General features: G+C 41.0%; 1 protein-coding gene across 2 annotated transcripts in view; it reads left to right on the forward strand.

Moving 5' to 3' along the window:
* The window catches only part of MTA3 (metastasis associated 1 family member 3), a 182,127-nt gene that overhangs the window by 76,730 nt on the left and 88,740 nt on the right, over positions 1 to 16,657 (forward strand). For both annotated transcript variants that reach the window (XM_075535416.1, XM_075535417.1), the window contains exon 6: positions 5,330 to 5,447. In XM_075535416.1, coding sequence (XP_075391531.1) covers positions 5,330 to 5,447 — 118 coding nt within the window. The remainder of the gene's footprint in view (positions 1 to 5,329; positions 5,448 to 16,657) is intronic.

A 16,657-nucleotide genomic window follows, 5' to 3' on the forward strand; every position in this document is an offset into this window, starting at 1 on the left:
GTATAAGCCGAGTTTTTCAGCACCAAAAAAATGTGCTGAAAAACTGGGGTTCGGCTTATCCACGGGTCAGTGGTACCCCAGTGAGGTGTAACATCTCGCAGGTGATTGCCGTTCCTCCGGTGTTCATTCAAAGCTCCGCTGACACTGCAGGGCTTTGAATGTTTGTTTACTCACATCTAACCAATCAGAGCCGTCCTATGATGTGGACGGCTCCAATTCACAGAAGCACCCGTAGTGATGCACTTACACAGCTGAACTAGTAAGGATGTGTCTGTGGCTGCGCTCCGTCTCTCCCCTCTGATCTCTGTGTTAATTCACATCCTGCATCCCCCGGGCCTGCATGGACTCCACCCCCTCCACCCGGCTAACAAGTCTGGGGGGTGCAGGTGGGACATTACCATGAAAGTTCTTTTTCAAAGTCTTGTTGTTTTTTATCCTATTGGAAATGGATGCTCTTGAACCAAAACAAACACGCCGGCCATATGAGGCTGGTTTCAAAATGAAGGTTGTGTCAAGAGCAGAAGAGAGCAATAACAGTATCGCAAGTAGGGAATTCTGTGTTGACAAAAAGCAAGTGAGGGAGTGGCGGAAAATGAAGGCTGACTTGGAACAGATTCAAAAAGCTAAAAAAGCTCATTGTGGTTTAACGTCTTTTTATGGGGCTTTAGAGAGTGAATTACATAAATGGGTTATAGAGTGTTGTCAAAATGGTTACTGCATAACACACATGGGAATCCGCATACGTGCTCTACAAATGGCTAAGGAGGACAAATATAAAGCACCAGGCATTGAAAAATTTGCTGCGTCAGCAGGATGGTGTACTTGCTTCATGAATAGGTTTGGCCTTCTGGTATGTTTGAGACAAAGAACAAAGATTTCCCAGAAACTGTCACAAGACCTTGAAGGGAAAATTACTGTATGTCATTCCAGTCATTTATTATAAAACAAAGAAGGATTTATAATTATGATCTGACAGATACTGGGAAAATGGATGAAACTGCCATGAATTTTGATCTTCCAAGCAACAGAACTGTGGCAAGTTTAGGAAAAAAAAAAAACATTTTTCTCAAAACCACAGTAAATGGAAAAAAACACTTTACAGTTGTTCTATCATGTTTGGCTAATGGAACTAAGCTGCATCCTGTCATTATTTAAGAAAGACCTTGCCCCAAAAGATCAATTTCCCACCAAGAATTACTGTGCGTGCACATGTTAAAGGCCGGATGGATGAAGATGGAACAAAAAATGGCTGGAAGAAATTTGGAGCCAATGACCAGCAATAGCCTTAAAGAAAAAGCCATCGTTACTTGGTTGGGATATGTTCAGAGCCCACCTATCAGATGACATAAAAAAATTGGCAAAATCTAGTAAAGTTACTTTAGCTGTTATTCCAGGTGGACTTACATCTGCACTGCAGCCTCTGGCTGTGTCTTTGAATAAGCCTTTTAAAGACCGTGTGCGACGGATGTGGCATGAATGGATGTCATCTGGTCAAGCCCGACTAACAAACGGAGGAAATCTCATGAAGCCTGACATAGAGTTCATAGCAAAGTGGGTTCGAGATGCATGGGAAGACATTCCAGAAGCCATGGTGCAACGTGCCTTCCAGAAATGTGGTATTAGTAATGCTATGGATGGCAGTGAAGGCTGCGCTTTGTATGAAAATGACAGCAGTGATGGTGATGACGGCGATCTCAGTGAGGACAGCGTCTATGATGACCTCACAGCAGCTGAAGCTCTGCATTGGGATACGGATGATGATGAGGAATCCAGTTTTGGAGGATTTTAACTCTACATTTTAGCTTGGTTGCTGATTGAGCTCAGGGTATAGTACTCTTAAGGTATCATTGTTGATACCTTATTGTTTTTGTTGAACCTAACTGTGCTGGTTTATTAATGTTAAATGACTTGTCCTTTTATTTATGTTTTTTATTTTAAATAAATATTTAAATACATTACCCCACTGTCTCAAATTTTAGTAATTTTATTTTCATTTGTTTTCATTATTGAAACTCACCAATAGCTTCTGCATTTTCCACCCTAGGCTTATACTTGAGTCAATCAGTTTTTCTGGTTTCCTAGGTAATAATTAGGTACCTCGGCTTATACTTGGGTTGGCTTATATTAGAGTATATACAGTAATTTGATTTTGCTGGTTACCTGAGATAAGAGTTGGTTAAAAACTTTTACTTCTCTCTGACACCCAACAACTCTTTTCAGTCATTAATAAAAAGCTTTTTAAAATATAGCATATGATTTACTGAGGTGTTTGATACGTATTATTAGTTTTATGAAATAAATGACTTGGTGCTTAATTGCCCTCTTATTTTTTGTTTGATTTTCTTTATTAACTATAGGTTTTTTTCTCAGACTCTTTCCAGATGAGCTTGTACCTGTGGTGGGTCCTATTTTCTTGCCTGGAATCCTAATAAACTTTGTTAGTGAAAAAATTTTTTTCTATCAACTTCTAATAAAAAGCTTTTTTTTTTTTAATAAAAAGCATTTTTGACATTTCAGCAAGTTGTGTTAAAGCAATGTACTTCATTCAAAGGAGCAAACTATTATAAACTATTAGATGTTATAGACACTTTTTTATTTATAAATATTTTACTGTGAGCACTATTCAGTATTTAACTATCACAGGGTTGTTGTTTTTTTTTAGTACACGTATACCAGGGGGCTTCAAAGAGTTCGTAGAAAAATTCCCTTGTCCTTTTATTTTTCCACAAATAGTTTGAAGCTTTTAAACACACACACACACACACACACACACACACACACACACCTCAGACTAGTTATTTCTGGGTTTCAGTTGAAGAAAGCAAAACAAACAACACATACAAAAATTTCTACAGGTCAGAAATTCTGAAAAAACTAAAAGAAAAATATATAGGTAAAACAACAGATATTAGCATTTATAACTTATGCATGTTAAATACAGCAAGGAAGGTAGGGTTTGTCCTCAGCATGGCCAACCGAAAGATGCTGTTTCTCATAAAATTAGTTTTAGTTCACAAAAGTAGAAATTCAAAGAGTGGAATTAAAATAATAGTAATACACACATACATTTAAAAAACAATGTTAGACATAATTCACACATCATACACTTCTGTAGTTCAGTCATATTGAAAGGAGTTGTGCAGTCATTACCACAAACCGTTTTAGAACATATCTTGTCTTGTTATTAAGTCCCCATTTCCCCCAAACCCCACTGCCATACCATCAGAAGCTATTCCTCCAGTTACTGTCTCTGTAGATTTTCTTGTCCTGCATTTCAGAAACATACAAAATAACCAAAAACCTCAGCAAAAACAACATAAAACCAACTCAGTCGGAAAGAAAGCAGAAACTATTAAAAACCAGAATGAATCTCCCCTTGACCCACTGCGAAGGCAAACACACATTCCTGTAGGTTGGTTAGTAGCGTGCGGATGCTGTGCACCTTGGCAGGGGGAAATCGGCTCGGCCTTGGAGATTACCCTAGCCTCTGCTTTCCCAGTCATCAGTCCTTTGACACTTATGGACTAGCCAGTTCCATCGGAATAGTTTTTGTTCTTTAGATTTGCTACGTTATTTCCATTCTTGAAAAAAAAAAAGTCCAGATTTTTGTCATACTGAAATACTGAGGCCTGACATCTTTGAAAGTAGCAACTCAACGGGGAGGGGGGGGTATTTGTGGTATCATTTTTCACTTTGTAACTGGCTGCAATTTGACAAGTGGCTGACTATGTCAACATCTCTTCGAATCCTTACTCTGAATTCTTACTCTTTTTCCTTATTTTTTGGAACTTCTGTTTTGAATGAAACGATATTTTTTGCTTGTTTTCTTGTCAGCAATATAAATCTCAGGATCTCAAGCAGTCATTTCATGGTATTTATTGTTGCCATGCTAATAATATTGACACATTAGAAGTAACCTGAAGTATCTCTATGTTCAAATCTGATGGTGATTGAGTGACAGTAACTCTGGTTCCCAAGTAGTAGTCTTAATTTTGCTGGTCTGATTTAAAAGAAAAAGGATAAAAACACTAATTACCTAAGTATTATCCCCTGGAACTCTCTCAAGCTAGCATGGTTTTATATTCCTTGTGAGCCTTTCTTTTCCTCCGATAGCCTTTCCCTGTATGTATAAATTGTCACATGGTGTGATTAAAAAAACCTTTTTTTTTTAAAAACAGTTTAGAAGTGCTATTTCATCCTCTTATTCTCTTTTTATTTAGTCTCTCTGACAGTGACCCACAGTTAAGATACAACCGGGAATTTCTCATTCTTGATGGATGGAACTGACTCCGGGTTTGCTCCTTGGCTCCTGCTCTTTTAGAGCCCTGAGAGCAGAGAGCATTAGAATCTGACAGCTGTCCCTGATTATAGCTTGCCTCACCAGGCTTTGGTAAGAGCTTGATGATAGGGATAGGCCCTTCCGACTCACAGCCAAGGAAGTCACGGTGGGCAGCAGGGGACAGGGCTGATGGCATAGCTGGCCCCAGTGGTTCTGTAGAAGTCAGCAAAAGACGGGGAGCCGGTCCATTTCCTCCATCGTGCTCATAACTAGGGTACTTCATTCAGCTTTTTAAGGAACTGCTAGACAAGGTGTTGGGGTGATGTTAGTGATGACTGACCGGGTTTCTGTACCTGTATATGTGTGTTTGGTATTTAATATTTTTGATATTACAAATGATGTCTGATAGGATAATTCATGCAAACATACATGCTGTGTAAGTGTTTATTAGGCAGAGCGCCCTGGAAGTGATATACATAAGCCTTAGACTTGAAAAGAATTACAGACATTATTTAGATGCCAGCAATGGGACACCAAGTAGTAAATTACTTGCAGGCTCACTGTATCTGTAGTTATTTAATATGCGGTATTTATGCCTTTTAATACTTTTTACAAGCCGAGAAATGAACCCTTCAGGAGCGGGGAGGCATCCATGATGGCTTGCTTGCTGTTCAGAGCTGTGAGAGGGAGCAAACGTTTAAGCAATTGCTTGATTTCAGGCCTCTTAACTTTGACTTGTTGTTTTAACTTGGCTCGCTTTTCCAAAACCAGGTTTAGAGCAGTTAATGGCTTTCTTTCAGACAGAAATAAATAACAGAATTTTATAATCTAACTTTATTACAAACCATTTCTTTTGGGTTGATTTAATTCTGCGCTGTTTTACATGATGACAACACCCTGCTCTCCTTAAAGATTCATGAATTTATTTCCCCAAATGAAATTTCATACACAGGGTGAATTTTTAAGCTTTCATTAAGGTGACATTGGATTTATTGCTTTATAAAAAGCACGAGGGATTATAATGACCAAGATCTTTCCTTTTTTTCCCAGGATACTTTTTTCTACTCGCTGGTCTACGACCCCTCAGTGAAAACACTCTTAGCTGACAAAGGGGAAATCCGAGTGGGACCCAGATACCAAGCGGACATTCCAGAAATGCTCCTGGAAGGTACGTTTCTCTTCCGGTTTCTAGGAAAACAAACACCTTGACCCACAAGTATCCTTCTCATATTGAAGCGGCCGCTTTCAGTTTGAAAGGCTTGAGCTCTTTTCTACTTTGTAATAGTTGGAAATTCCACAAAAAGGAAATCATGTTTGTGACCAGCAATTCACTTGCGCCTCCCATTGGGAGGTTTAGCGCTAGGCGCTTTTTTCTTCTTGGTGTTTGAAATGCAGCTCCGAGAACTCACTAATGTGCACTTTCACTGTTTCACGTGACCCGCTCGAGCTCGCGACCCTCAAGTTCCCATTGCCGAGGGGCCGCGCGGCAGCTACAGTGTGATGAGCCGCGGTAGGTGCTTTGGCTGATCTGGCTTGTTGATGGAGGTATTCAGAACTTTGTGTTTTAAAGACAGATCTTCCTAGTGAGAGTCTCTTTCCTTCTTTCTCTATCATGGCCATACAATGAAATCTTTATTTCCGTGATTTCAAACAGAAAACTTTCTTACTCTTACAAAACGAAATACAAAAGGAAAATAAAAATATAATGTACCTTTTTCTTTTATCCATTCCAGCCTATGTTAATTACCACTCATTTAGGATCTGGTGTTTTTGGTGTGGCTTGCATACATTGTCATGCTACCTGGCTGCTTCAGTGTTCAGTAGATCTTCAGCATCTTTCCTGTCTCTTAGCGCGATGCTTGTGCAGTTCTTAAATCTGCCGAATGTACTACAGTTTCCTTCTCTAGTCTCCTGTTAACAGAAGCCCAGGTGGTGTCGTGGTTGTGAGCTGTGGTCTGCATGGTCAGCAGTTCAAAACCACCTGAAGCTTCTTGGGAGAGTGACTGGGCTTTCTACTCCTGTAAACAGTTACAGTCCCAGAAACCCACAGGTTACAGCTATGACTCCATGGCAGTGTGTTTGGTTTTTGTAGTTACTTTTTGTATTGTAGGGTATTTAGTATTTTTTGATGTTACAAATGGTGTCTGATAGAACATCCGTGCAAATGTCTATGTGGTGAAAGTGTTTTTGAGGCATAGTACCCTGCAAGTCATACAGTATACTCACAACTCCAAGCTCATTGAAGCTCATTGCCATCAAGTGGATGCCGACTCATCGCGAGCCTGTAGGACAAGATGGAACTTCCAACGTGAGTTGCTGAGACTGTAACTGTTTGTGGGAGTAGAAAACCCCCTCTGTCTCCCAAGGAGCTGTTGGTTTCGAATTGCTGACCTTGTGGATCACAGCCCAACTTGTAACCATTCAGCCACCACGGCTCCCCTGCACGTGGTATGTAGCTGTTCAGTGTTGAGCATATTCCTTTTCCCTTCAAAATGGACACTTTATATATGAGAAACCAGATGCCATCAACAGTACTAACTAGTTTTTAAAAATTAATCTTCATGTAGATTTCAGATGTAAATGAAGGGACACCCCCCAAACAAACAAACAAAAAGCTCTACTACACAGAGTTTTTGTAGTACACATTTGCCCCACTAGGTGAGCATCTAGTAACTTGCTCTGAGTTAGTGCACTTAGTGGTCTCACCTGGGAAGGTTCTCTCTCGTTACAGTCAATATTTTGTTAAAAAGTTTTGTTTTATTTCTCCTCTTTTGTGATGGCTGATTTAAGAGAACAGTGTGCTGCTTTGAAATTTGTTTCCTGCTCCGGAACAATGCTGTGATGTTGAACACAGCGTACAAAGCCAGCACTATGGGAAAACTCAAGTGTATGAGTGGTTTTCTTGTTTCAAAAAAGGTGAAATGTCCACTAATGACAAGCCTCATTCTGGACGTCTCAGTTCATCAGTTTTTGGCAAAAGCCAGCATGCCCTCTTGCCCCACACACCTGACTGTGATTTGTGCAATTTCTTTTTGTTTCGGTAAATGAAGAGGGACATAAAAATTCCGTGATTTCACGCTATAGAAGAAGGGAAGTGAAAATTGAGGGAAGTGGTCCCATCCATTCCAACAAATGAGTTTGAAAAATATTGCCACGAATGGAATCCCAGATTTGACATGTATTAAGTGTAATAGAGAGTGTTTGGAGGTGATAAGTTTTTGTTAAAAAATTTAAATGCATAGCTGGAGGTGGTAAAGAATATGGGTCTTTTGGGGGGAGGTACTTCCTCATATGGTTAGCTCATAATTCTTTCATTTATTTGTGTATTAATCCTTTTATTAGGGGCTCTTAACAACTCTTATCACAAGCCGTATATTTATCCATTGTGTCAAGCACATTTGTACATATGTTTCCATCTTCATTTTCAAACATTTTCTTTCTACTTTAGTCATTGGTATCAGCTTATTCCCCCCTCCCCCCATGAATCCTCATTGTAGTTCTTTAAAACGTGTAAAAAGTTTAAGAATGCTTACTTTAGTTTTCATTAGTTATATAAATTTTCCCTTGTGGTATTTTAAAAATTAATTTACTTATTGGTTCATACTCTTTGAATTTTTTCTTTTTTTCATTTTGAAAACTGTTACTGTTGTGTTTTTTTTTTAATTTTTTTATTGGGGGCTTATACAACTCTTAACACAATCCATCCATGTGTCAAGCACATTTGTACATTTGTTGCCATGATCATTGCCTTGATATCAGCTCCTCATTTTTCCCCCTCCCTCCCTATTCCTCCTCCCTCATGAACCCCTGATAATTTATAAGTTATTATTTTGTCATATCTTACACTGTCTGACATCTCCCTTCTCCCACTTTTCTGTTGTCCATCCCCCAGGGAGGAGGTTATATATAGATCCTTGTAATCAGTTCCCCCTTTTCAACCCACCCTCACTCCATCCTCCCGGTATTGCCACTCTCACTACTGGTCCTGAAGGGATCATCTCTCCTAGATTCCCTGTGTTTCCAGTTCCTGTCTGTACCAGTGTACATCCTCTGGTCTAGCCAGATTCGTAAGGTAGAATTGGGATCATGATGAGGGGGGAGGGAGCGGGGAGGAAGCATTTAGGAACTAGAGGAAAGTTGTATGTTTCATTGTTGCTACATTGCACCCTGACTGGCTCGTCTCCTCCCCAGGACCCTTCTGTAATGGGATATCCACTTGCCTAAAGATAGGTCTTGAGTCCCTAATCTGCACTCCCCCTCATTCACAATGATTTGATAGTTTGTTCTTGGATGCCTGATACCTGATCCCTTCAACACCTTGTGATAATGCAGTCTGGTGTGGTTTTTTCCATGTTTTTGTTGCTTCTGAGCTAGATGGCCTCTTGTTTACCTTCAAGCCTTTAAGACCCCTTATGCTATATCTTTTGATAGCCGGGCACCCTCCACTTTCTTCACCACATATGCTATGCACCCATTTGTCTTTAGCGAATGTATCAGAAAGGTGAGCACACGATGATAGGATTTTTTGTTCTTTGATGCCTGATAACTGATCTGTGCTCTTTAAATTTTAAGCATGTTTGCCCATTGTCCATCTGTGTTGCCACTATCACGTTCATTGTTTTTTTATTAGACATTTTATTTGATTAGATGCTTTTTAATTAATATTTTGGCATTGGATATTACTGGGCTTTGACAACTCCTGTAGCCCATATACTAGTGAAATGAGAATTTTAAGATTTTTTTTCCCTAAAAAGTATTGTTAACTGAGTATAGGTTTACAAAGCAGATCAGTTTTCCGCTCAACAATTCATACACCTTTTGTTTCGTTGTTTGGAATCCGACAGCGTGTTACCATTTACCCCGCTTCCTCCCTGCGCTTCTAGTTTTTATCCCCCTTCTAGGCCCTTCTAAAATCTGTCCTTGGGAGATTCTGCCCTTTTGATCTCAACTGTTTAATTATTCAAAGGCACGCATTACTTCCACAGTGTTGTTTACTATTCACTGAAAATTGAGCCACAGAAGTGAGTTCAGTTTCAGGCCTGAAAGATTGCTCAGAGCCTTAGTTTTGGGGTTTTCACCAATCTCTATCCAACTTTATATACTTTATTTATTTTTTGTTATACAGAAATTAAGAATGTGTAAGCACAGAAAGGCCTCCACTCCTGTTTCTAAAGTCAGATTTTCCAGTGCATGACCTCGTCCTTAGGTCCCCCCTCTTTTTTACCTTCCTGACTTTTGAAAACTAGATGCACGCGACTCAGATCAATAGAACACACATAGGTGCCAGCAGTGGGCTAATGAGTTGGCTGTCAATAGTGCTTTACTTTATAGATTTCCAGTGTTCCCGGTCTTAGCTGAGAACAAAGCTCAGTAAGAAAAGGTGGGGCCTGGCAAACAGAATGTTGAGTGTATATGCCACTGTGTTTGGGAGTTGTCAATGGATTGGGAGTGGTGAATCAATTTTTAAATAAATTATGAGATTATATTGACTGGCCTTCTATTCCATGCAAGTTAATCGGTCTACCACAAGTAATTTAGATGTTTACATTATTATCATTATTTGACATTAGGCATATAGATCTCACTATACCCAAGTTTACACTATGTTTATTTTTTTAAATTTTTACAAAAAATACTGTAGCGAATATGCTTTTGTGTAGTAGGTACATGTCCACTTTGCAAATATAACTCAAAAATACAGTCCTGAAAGTGGGATTTCTAAATCATAAGGCATGTATATTTTCAATTTTATAGATAATCTGAAACTCTCCCAGAATACTTCCATCAATTTTTCGCCTGAATTTTTTTTTCTCCTGGTTTTAATTCATACATGATTCACGTAACATGAAGTTCATCTTTTCTAAGTGTTCTGTGAGTTTTTAAGAATTTCCTATGTTCCTAGAAAAAGTTCAGTAAACCCAATGGGCACAAGCCAGCGGCCTTTTCTGACGGGGCCCAGCCAAGTCCTCCTTTCCCCAAGAAGCCTGTCAGACCGCCACCTTGGGCTCCTTTGAACTTCCAGGTCACACTGGTCACGTCATCCTAACCATTCTTGTTATTTGACTTTTAAAAATGTGGACGTGCGTGGCCTTTTCTTGATGACTGAGCTCTAGAGGCCTCTAGTAAGTCTAGCAAGTTTTGTTTGTTGAGATATGAAGATACATGCTCAAGCAGATCATGAAGGCAGGCCGTTTTACCTAGCAATGCCATGAACATCGGGAACGGCATGAGTTCTCATTTACTTAAAAACAGAAACATTTGAATGTGGTATTTGCACCTGAAAGCTCTAAGGACTGGTTGGAGTGATATAATTTGGGATGTACACTTGTCTACCTATCTGGCTTGGAATGTAAGATTTATTATGTTAAGTCCGTCTTGCCCTTTCAAATTCATGGAGACTCTGTGTACGATAGATTGAAAACCCTGCTGGTCCCGCCTTACCCGTCACGAGTGTGGTAATTTTGAGCCCACGGTTGCCATCTGTGTCACTCCGTCTTCTTGAGAGTCATCTTCTTTTTCGCTGACCCTCAGCAATCAGGACATGCCCTCCCAGTGAATCATCTCTCCTGATACTTGTACAAAGTCCTTGAGATGAAATCCCACCGTCCTTCACTTCTATGGGCCATCTGCATCCTCTGCTAAGATACAGAGATAAAATTTGATGGCTGTTCGGGGAGTCCACGGTGCTTTGAATAATCTCCATCAGTAACATGATTCAAATACATCCATTCTTCTGAGGCCTTCCTTATTTATTGTCTAACTTTCATATACGTATGAGCCTATTGGAAATAACAGCCGTTTGGAACACTGTCAAGAAGTCTTATGCAGCAGATATACCCAATGCAATATGTTGTTTGTATTTGACAGCTGCTTCCATAGGCATTGAATATGGAGAGAGGTGAAATGAAATCTGACGATTTCAGTCCTTTTTCGGCATACCGTGAGTTGTCTGTATTGGTCTGCTTGTGAAGGTACTGGCTTTTTAATATGGAGTTGCAGTTCATACTGAAGGCTGCAGTCTTGGATTTCCATCAGCAAATGCTTCAAGTCTTTGCTTTTAGCAAACATGGTCGCATCACCTGCACATTGCAGGTTGCTAATAAGCCTTCGTCGAATGCTGATGCCATGCTGTTTTGTTCTTTTGTTTTTACCCGATGGTCCAGCTTCTCGGGTGATTTGATCAGTATGTAGATGAAAAAATATGGTGAAATGATACAACTTGACACCTTTCTTCATATTTAACCACTTACCATCTGTGTTCGTCTGGGTAGACTAGAGAAACAAATTCATGGAGACTCATATATGAATAAGAAAAAGGTTTATATACAAGAGCAGTTGAATATTGAGAAAACACCCCAGCCCAGTCCAGATCGAGTTCTTAAGTCTGATATTAGCCCATATGTCCGATACCAATCTATAAAGTCCTCTTCAGACTCACCAAATAGATGCAGTGACGCCGAATGCAGGAGGATCACAGGTCAGTGGGTGGGAGTCTTCTGGATTCAGTGGCGTTGTAAGCATCTCAGTGCTGGCAGGGCTCTCTATGTGGCTTCTCGGGCTCCAGAGGTCTGGTTGCATCAGGTTAGGGCCACGTGTCTTGTCCAGCTCCCAGGGCGTAGTGCCACGTGTCTTGTCAGTAGAGTGTCTCCAAGGGAGTGAGGAGAGAGAGAGAGAGTCTCCCATCTCCAAGGAGGAAAATACCGCAGTTTCCAGAATTCTCGGGGGAAGGCCATGTCCACACAGAGGCCTCATTGGCTGTAACTCAATTGGCAAACTAGACTCCATTCCTTCACTCTTAATCCTCTCAAGTCCCCAATTGACACCAATTATGTAACTACCACACCATCCCCTGGGTCTGTTTGAATGACTGCTTCTTGGTTCATGTACAGGTTCCACATGAGCACAACTAAGTGTTGGAATTATCCTTTTTCTCAACGTTGTCTGTGGTGTGTTTTGATCCACATGGTGGAATGCCTTTCCAGGCAGAGTCAGTGAATGTCTCTCCTATCCCTGCTTTCAGCAGGTGTGCGCTGGACGACAGCAATGATGTCCTTTGTGGCGTGTCGCCTTCTGTATTCAGCAGCTCCACGTTGATGTATGACTGCAGCTATTGCGGAAGGTTTTTTATTGTTGAGGTTGAAATTTTTACTTAATGGGATATTCATGATAATTTCTGCATTCTGTTGGCCACCTTTCTCGGGAATAGACACAACTCTTCCAGACAGTTGGCCAGATAGCTCTCTTCCAAATTTCTTGGCATAGATAAATGTTGCCAGTGCTTCATTGGCTTCTTGAAGCATTTTAATAGATATTCCATCAATTCCTGGAGCCTTGCTTTCTGTTAATGCCTTCAGTGCAGCTTCTTTCGGGGTGCAATTTGGACTTCTTTCTTCCCCACCATTGTTACTGATCGTAGATGTCTTGAAATGTTTGAATGTCAACTCGTCTTTTGGGCATAATGAATGTGTATTTCTTCCACACCGCAGATCATCCACTAGCACCCCCTTCGTTCACGGGCCATTTAGTGACTTTCATTGTATGGAGTGAGCAGCCCTCCTTGCCCGCTTCTTACCATGCCCTCCCTCATTAGCATGAACACGCTGCCTCTCAGGGTTCCTACTGAGTCTTTTGAGGTGCAGCTTCTGGTAAGTTATACCATCATGTTTCTTGATGTGAGTGAGAGAAAAGCACCCTGTTTTTCATCACAAATGCAAGACCATCTCGGATGGGATGCTGATTTTAGTGTAAAACAGTTAACGCTTCCAGATGTTCCTTTTTCACTTCTCAACCAGGTGGATGGGTGATGATGGTTCAGAGCCCCTCCCACCTTTCTATTTGTTTTTTCCTGATTCCTTTCTTCCGAGGAGGAAAGGGAGGCTAAGCAGCCCCGGGAGCATGAAGCAGCAATTAAGGAGCCCAGTCACTGGCATCAGTGTTGCTGGCATCTCCTCTCCGGGGAATCAAATGGGAGAAAGTTTCATCTTCCCAAGCAGATATATTTAGGACTGGCCGCAAGCCTGCTCTTACTGTTCGATACTCCTCAGCGGGTCCGGTCCAGCAGCGGCCGTGGACAGGGTCGCAGAGCTAGCTAGGTGTAACCCCGGGTGGGTTTGAGTTGTGGTAGCAGCAGCCGTGTGCCACAAACGTTACAGACTTGCTCTCCTCGTGGACGTGTCTCGTTGGGTTCTAAGACAGCACTGCGGCATTTGTTTTGCTAATGAATACATCTTTATGTGGCTTTGGGATTTTTTAAATTCGTATTTGGCTACCCACGATCTAACAGACTCTTGACATGTGGACAGACCAGTCTGTCTTTGCACTCGATGGTGAATGTTTGCGATTTTGATACTTTCGCTGATTCGGAATCCACCGTCTAGAGAATTGTGCGATAGAAAAAGGTGACGTGTGGGAAGCTTTCAATTGTTCTATAAGTGTATTGTTACACTTGAATTTTAGGATTGAAGTCTATTTTGCATATTAAAATTTAAGGCTTGAGCAATCTTATACTAAATTATTACTGTAAAATAACTTTGGGCACACAGGCATGTAGAAAACCTGACTGTCCTACCTTTTATCGGAACTTTGGTAAAACTATGTAACCTGGATGTTTCCATTTCTTCCTCCCTACAAAGGGAATTGTTTATCTTAGGCTGATAATGACGAAGTGAAGTAATCCTTGTCAAGCGTTTATCGCATAGTGAACACTCAGTGCTGGTTTCCAGTGCATAGATCTCCTGTGCCCCTCACCTCTGGTTGGAAGCCACTCAGTGGCAGTGGACTTGAGCTTTGGGGCAGTGCTTGGGGGTTTCACAAGGTGTGGGTGCCCCTCTCAGGATGAATGAATTAAATCAGTGTCTTGCTATAGAGATAGTGACCCATTGATGGCTTCTTGAGGGGCGGGTATGGCAGGGAGCTTAGGAACCGTTGACAATGAATACGCGGAAGAAGTAAATGCTCTCAATGGACTGTGGAGGTGATTGTACGACTGTTTAATGTGATAGAACCATTGAGTTGTATGATAGGTGAAATATGTGCCAAGAAACTTAAAAAAGTATGATCTTCTCTGCTACACTACGCACTGCTTTGACTTGAGTGAGCTCATAACGCAGTTGGCAAATGGGAAACGTTACAGGTGTAGAGTGGAAGTCTTGTGGATTCATACAGGCGTCTCGGCGTAAGCAGAGCAAGCATTAGCCTGGATCAAGAGGCTTCGTGGGTGTGAAGGTGAGCATCCCACAATCTGTACAAGCATTAACTGGAGTTGTCGTGTGCCCTTGAAGTGATTCGGACTTAGAGCAGAACTGCTCCCTAGGGTTTCCTAGACGCTGTCTTCACTGCAGCCACGCCCTGGCTCCTGTCGAAGAGCTGGGGTGTTGGCATTGCAGGGCAGTGAGTTACTGGATGTGGTTCTTCTAGCCGTTCTGTAATTCTTGCCAAATGGTGGGGAACCGCTGTGAGTGCTGTCGTAGCTTCCCCTGTAAAACAACCTGACCGAAACCGGATCTTGTGCTGCCCTCACACTGTTGTCATAGTTGAGCCACTGGATCAGCCCTTCTTGTTGAGGGCCGTCCTCCTTTGGTAAGCATGATGTCCCTCTCTCGGGGCTGATCCTCCCTGAGCACGTGTTCAAAGTGGGGGAGCTTTCCGTTTTGGGGTGGCTGCTGTAAATGTTAGTTTTCCTGATTCCCTTGCGGAGTTCTCTTTGTGAGTGTAATGTTTCTGTGTTGACCTTGCGTCCTGCCACTTTGCCGAGCCTTTCAGTTAGCCGCTGGTCTTTTGGATTTTCTTACGTATAGGACCATACCATCTGCAAATAGAGACAATTTTATTTCTTGTTTGCCAATTTGGATCTCTGATTATTCCCCCCTCCCCCCTTTTTTACTGTTTACCTAAAACTTCTAGTGCAATACCGAGTAGAAGATCATCCTGTCTGCTTCCTGTTCTCCGGGGGAAGCTTTCCATCTCTTTGTTCCAGAGAGTAATGTTGGCCATTGGTTTTTGGTACATATATATACTAGTGTATAAACCGAGTTTTCCAGCACATTTTTAATGCAGTTTTTGTGGTAAAATTAGGTGCCTCGGTTGATAATCGATTCAGCTTATACTCAAGTATATACAGTATGTCCTTAATTATATTGCAGATTTCCCCTTTTATTCCAATGACATTGAGTGTATTCATCAGGAATGGCTTTGGATTTTGTCAAATGTCTGTTCTGATTTGATATGATAATGTGGTTTTTTCCTTGATTTTATTTATATGATGGATTATATTGATTTTTTTCCTCTCCCTAAGGTGTACCTGATATGAATCTCACGTGGTCATGATGTGCTATTTTGTGCTATAATGTTGAATTCCCTTGGCTAGGATGTTGTTGAGCATCTATGCTCATGAGGGACATTGGTCTGCAATTTTAATTTAGTTATGTTACTGTGTGGCTTTGGCTCAGTCAGGGCTACGCTGCTTCGTGAAATAAATGCCAGGTTTCCTCAGCCTTTTCTAGACTCTGGAGTGGAATTGGGGTCAGCTCTTATCTGCATGTTTGGCAGCACCACCAGTGAAGCCCTCTTACTTTGTGGGGGAGTTTTTTAATGACCTAATCAGTTGGCTCTTTTGCTAAGGATGAGGGTTTCTACGTCAGTGTATAGGTGTAGGTAGACAGAGTGCTTCTGGAAACTTGCCTATTTCTTTTAGTTCTTCAAATTTGTGAGCACGCAGTTCCTCACTGTATTCTGTTAGTATCCTTTTTATTTCTATTGGCTCAGGTGTGACTTTGCCCATTTCATTTCTTACTCTTGTTATTTGCATCTTTTCCTTAACTGGATTTGCCTGTGGTTTGTGGGCTTGCTAGTACTTTCAAAGAACCAACTTCTTGTCTTGATTCTTTCTATTGTCTTTCTGGTTTTGGTTTCTTTTTTAAAAAAATGTATTTGTGTATGTGTGCGCGTGTATGCACGTATAAATTTACTCTCTGAGCACTGCTTTTACTACGTCCCAAAGTTTTTGAGATAATGATTGAAATTCATTCTCAGTTGAGTCAAAGGGTTTAAAAAATGCTTTTTATTATTACCCTGTAGCTTTAAAACAGGGTCAACTTCCCTATATTTGATTAAAAAATTATTCCTATTGATGATTTATAATTTTATAGTGTTTTGTTGCTGTTATTTTTAATCCAAAATAAGTTTATTGGGATGGCTTCCCACTCATTGATTCAGGGTCTTTTAGTGCTGTTTCCATCTGAAGAAGCATCCTTCTGTAAGCCTTGCTTTTTCTCCTGTAGGCTGACTGTGGGCAGTAGAGCAGCCAACACACAAAACATCTGTTTGTGCTTGGCTAAGGACCGTAGTAATTTATAGCAGCCTGGGCATTTGGCATCCATG

The sequence above is a fragment of the Tenrec ecaudatus genome, chromosome 17 (assembly GCF_050624435.1).
Source record: "Tenrec ecaudatus isolate mTenEca1 chromosome 17, mTenEca1.hap1, whole genome shotgun sequence".
Lineage (NCBI taxonomy): Eukaryota > Metazoa > Chordata > Mammalia > Afrosoricida > Tenrecidae > Tenrec > Tenrec ecaudatus.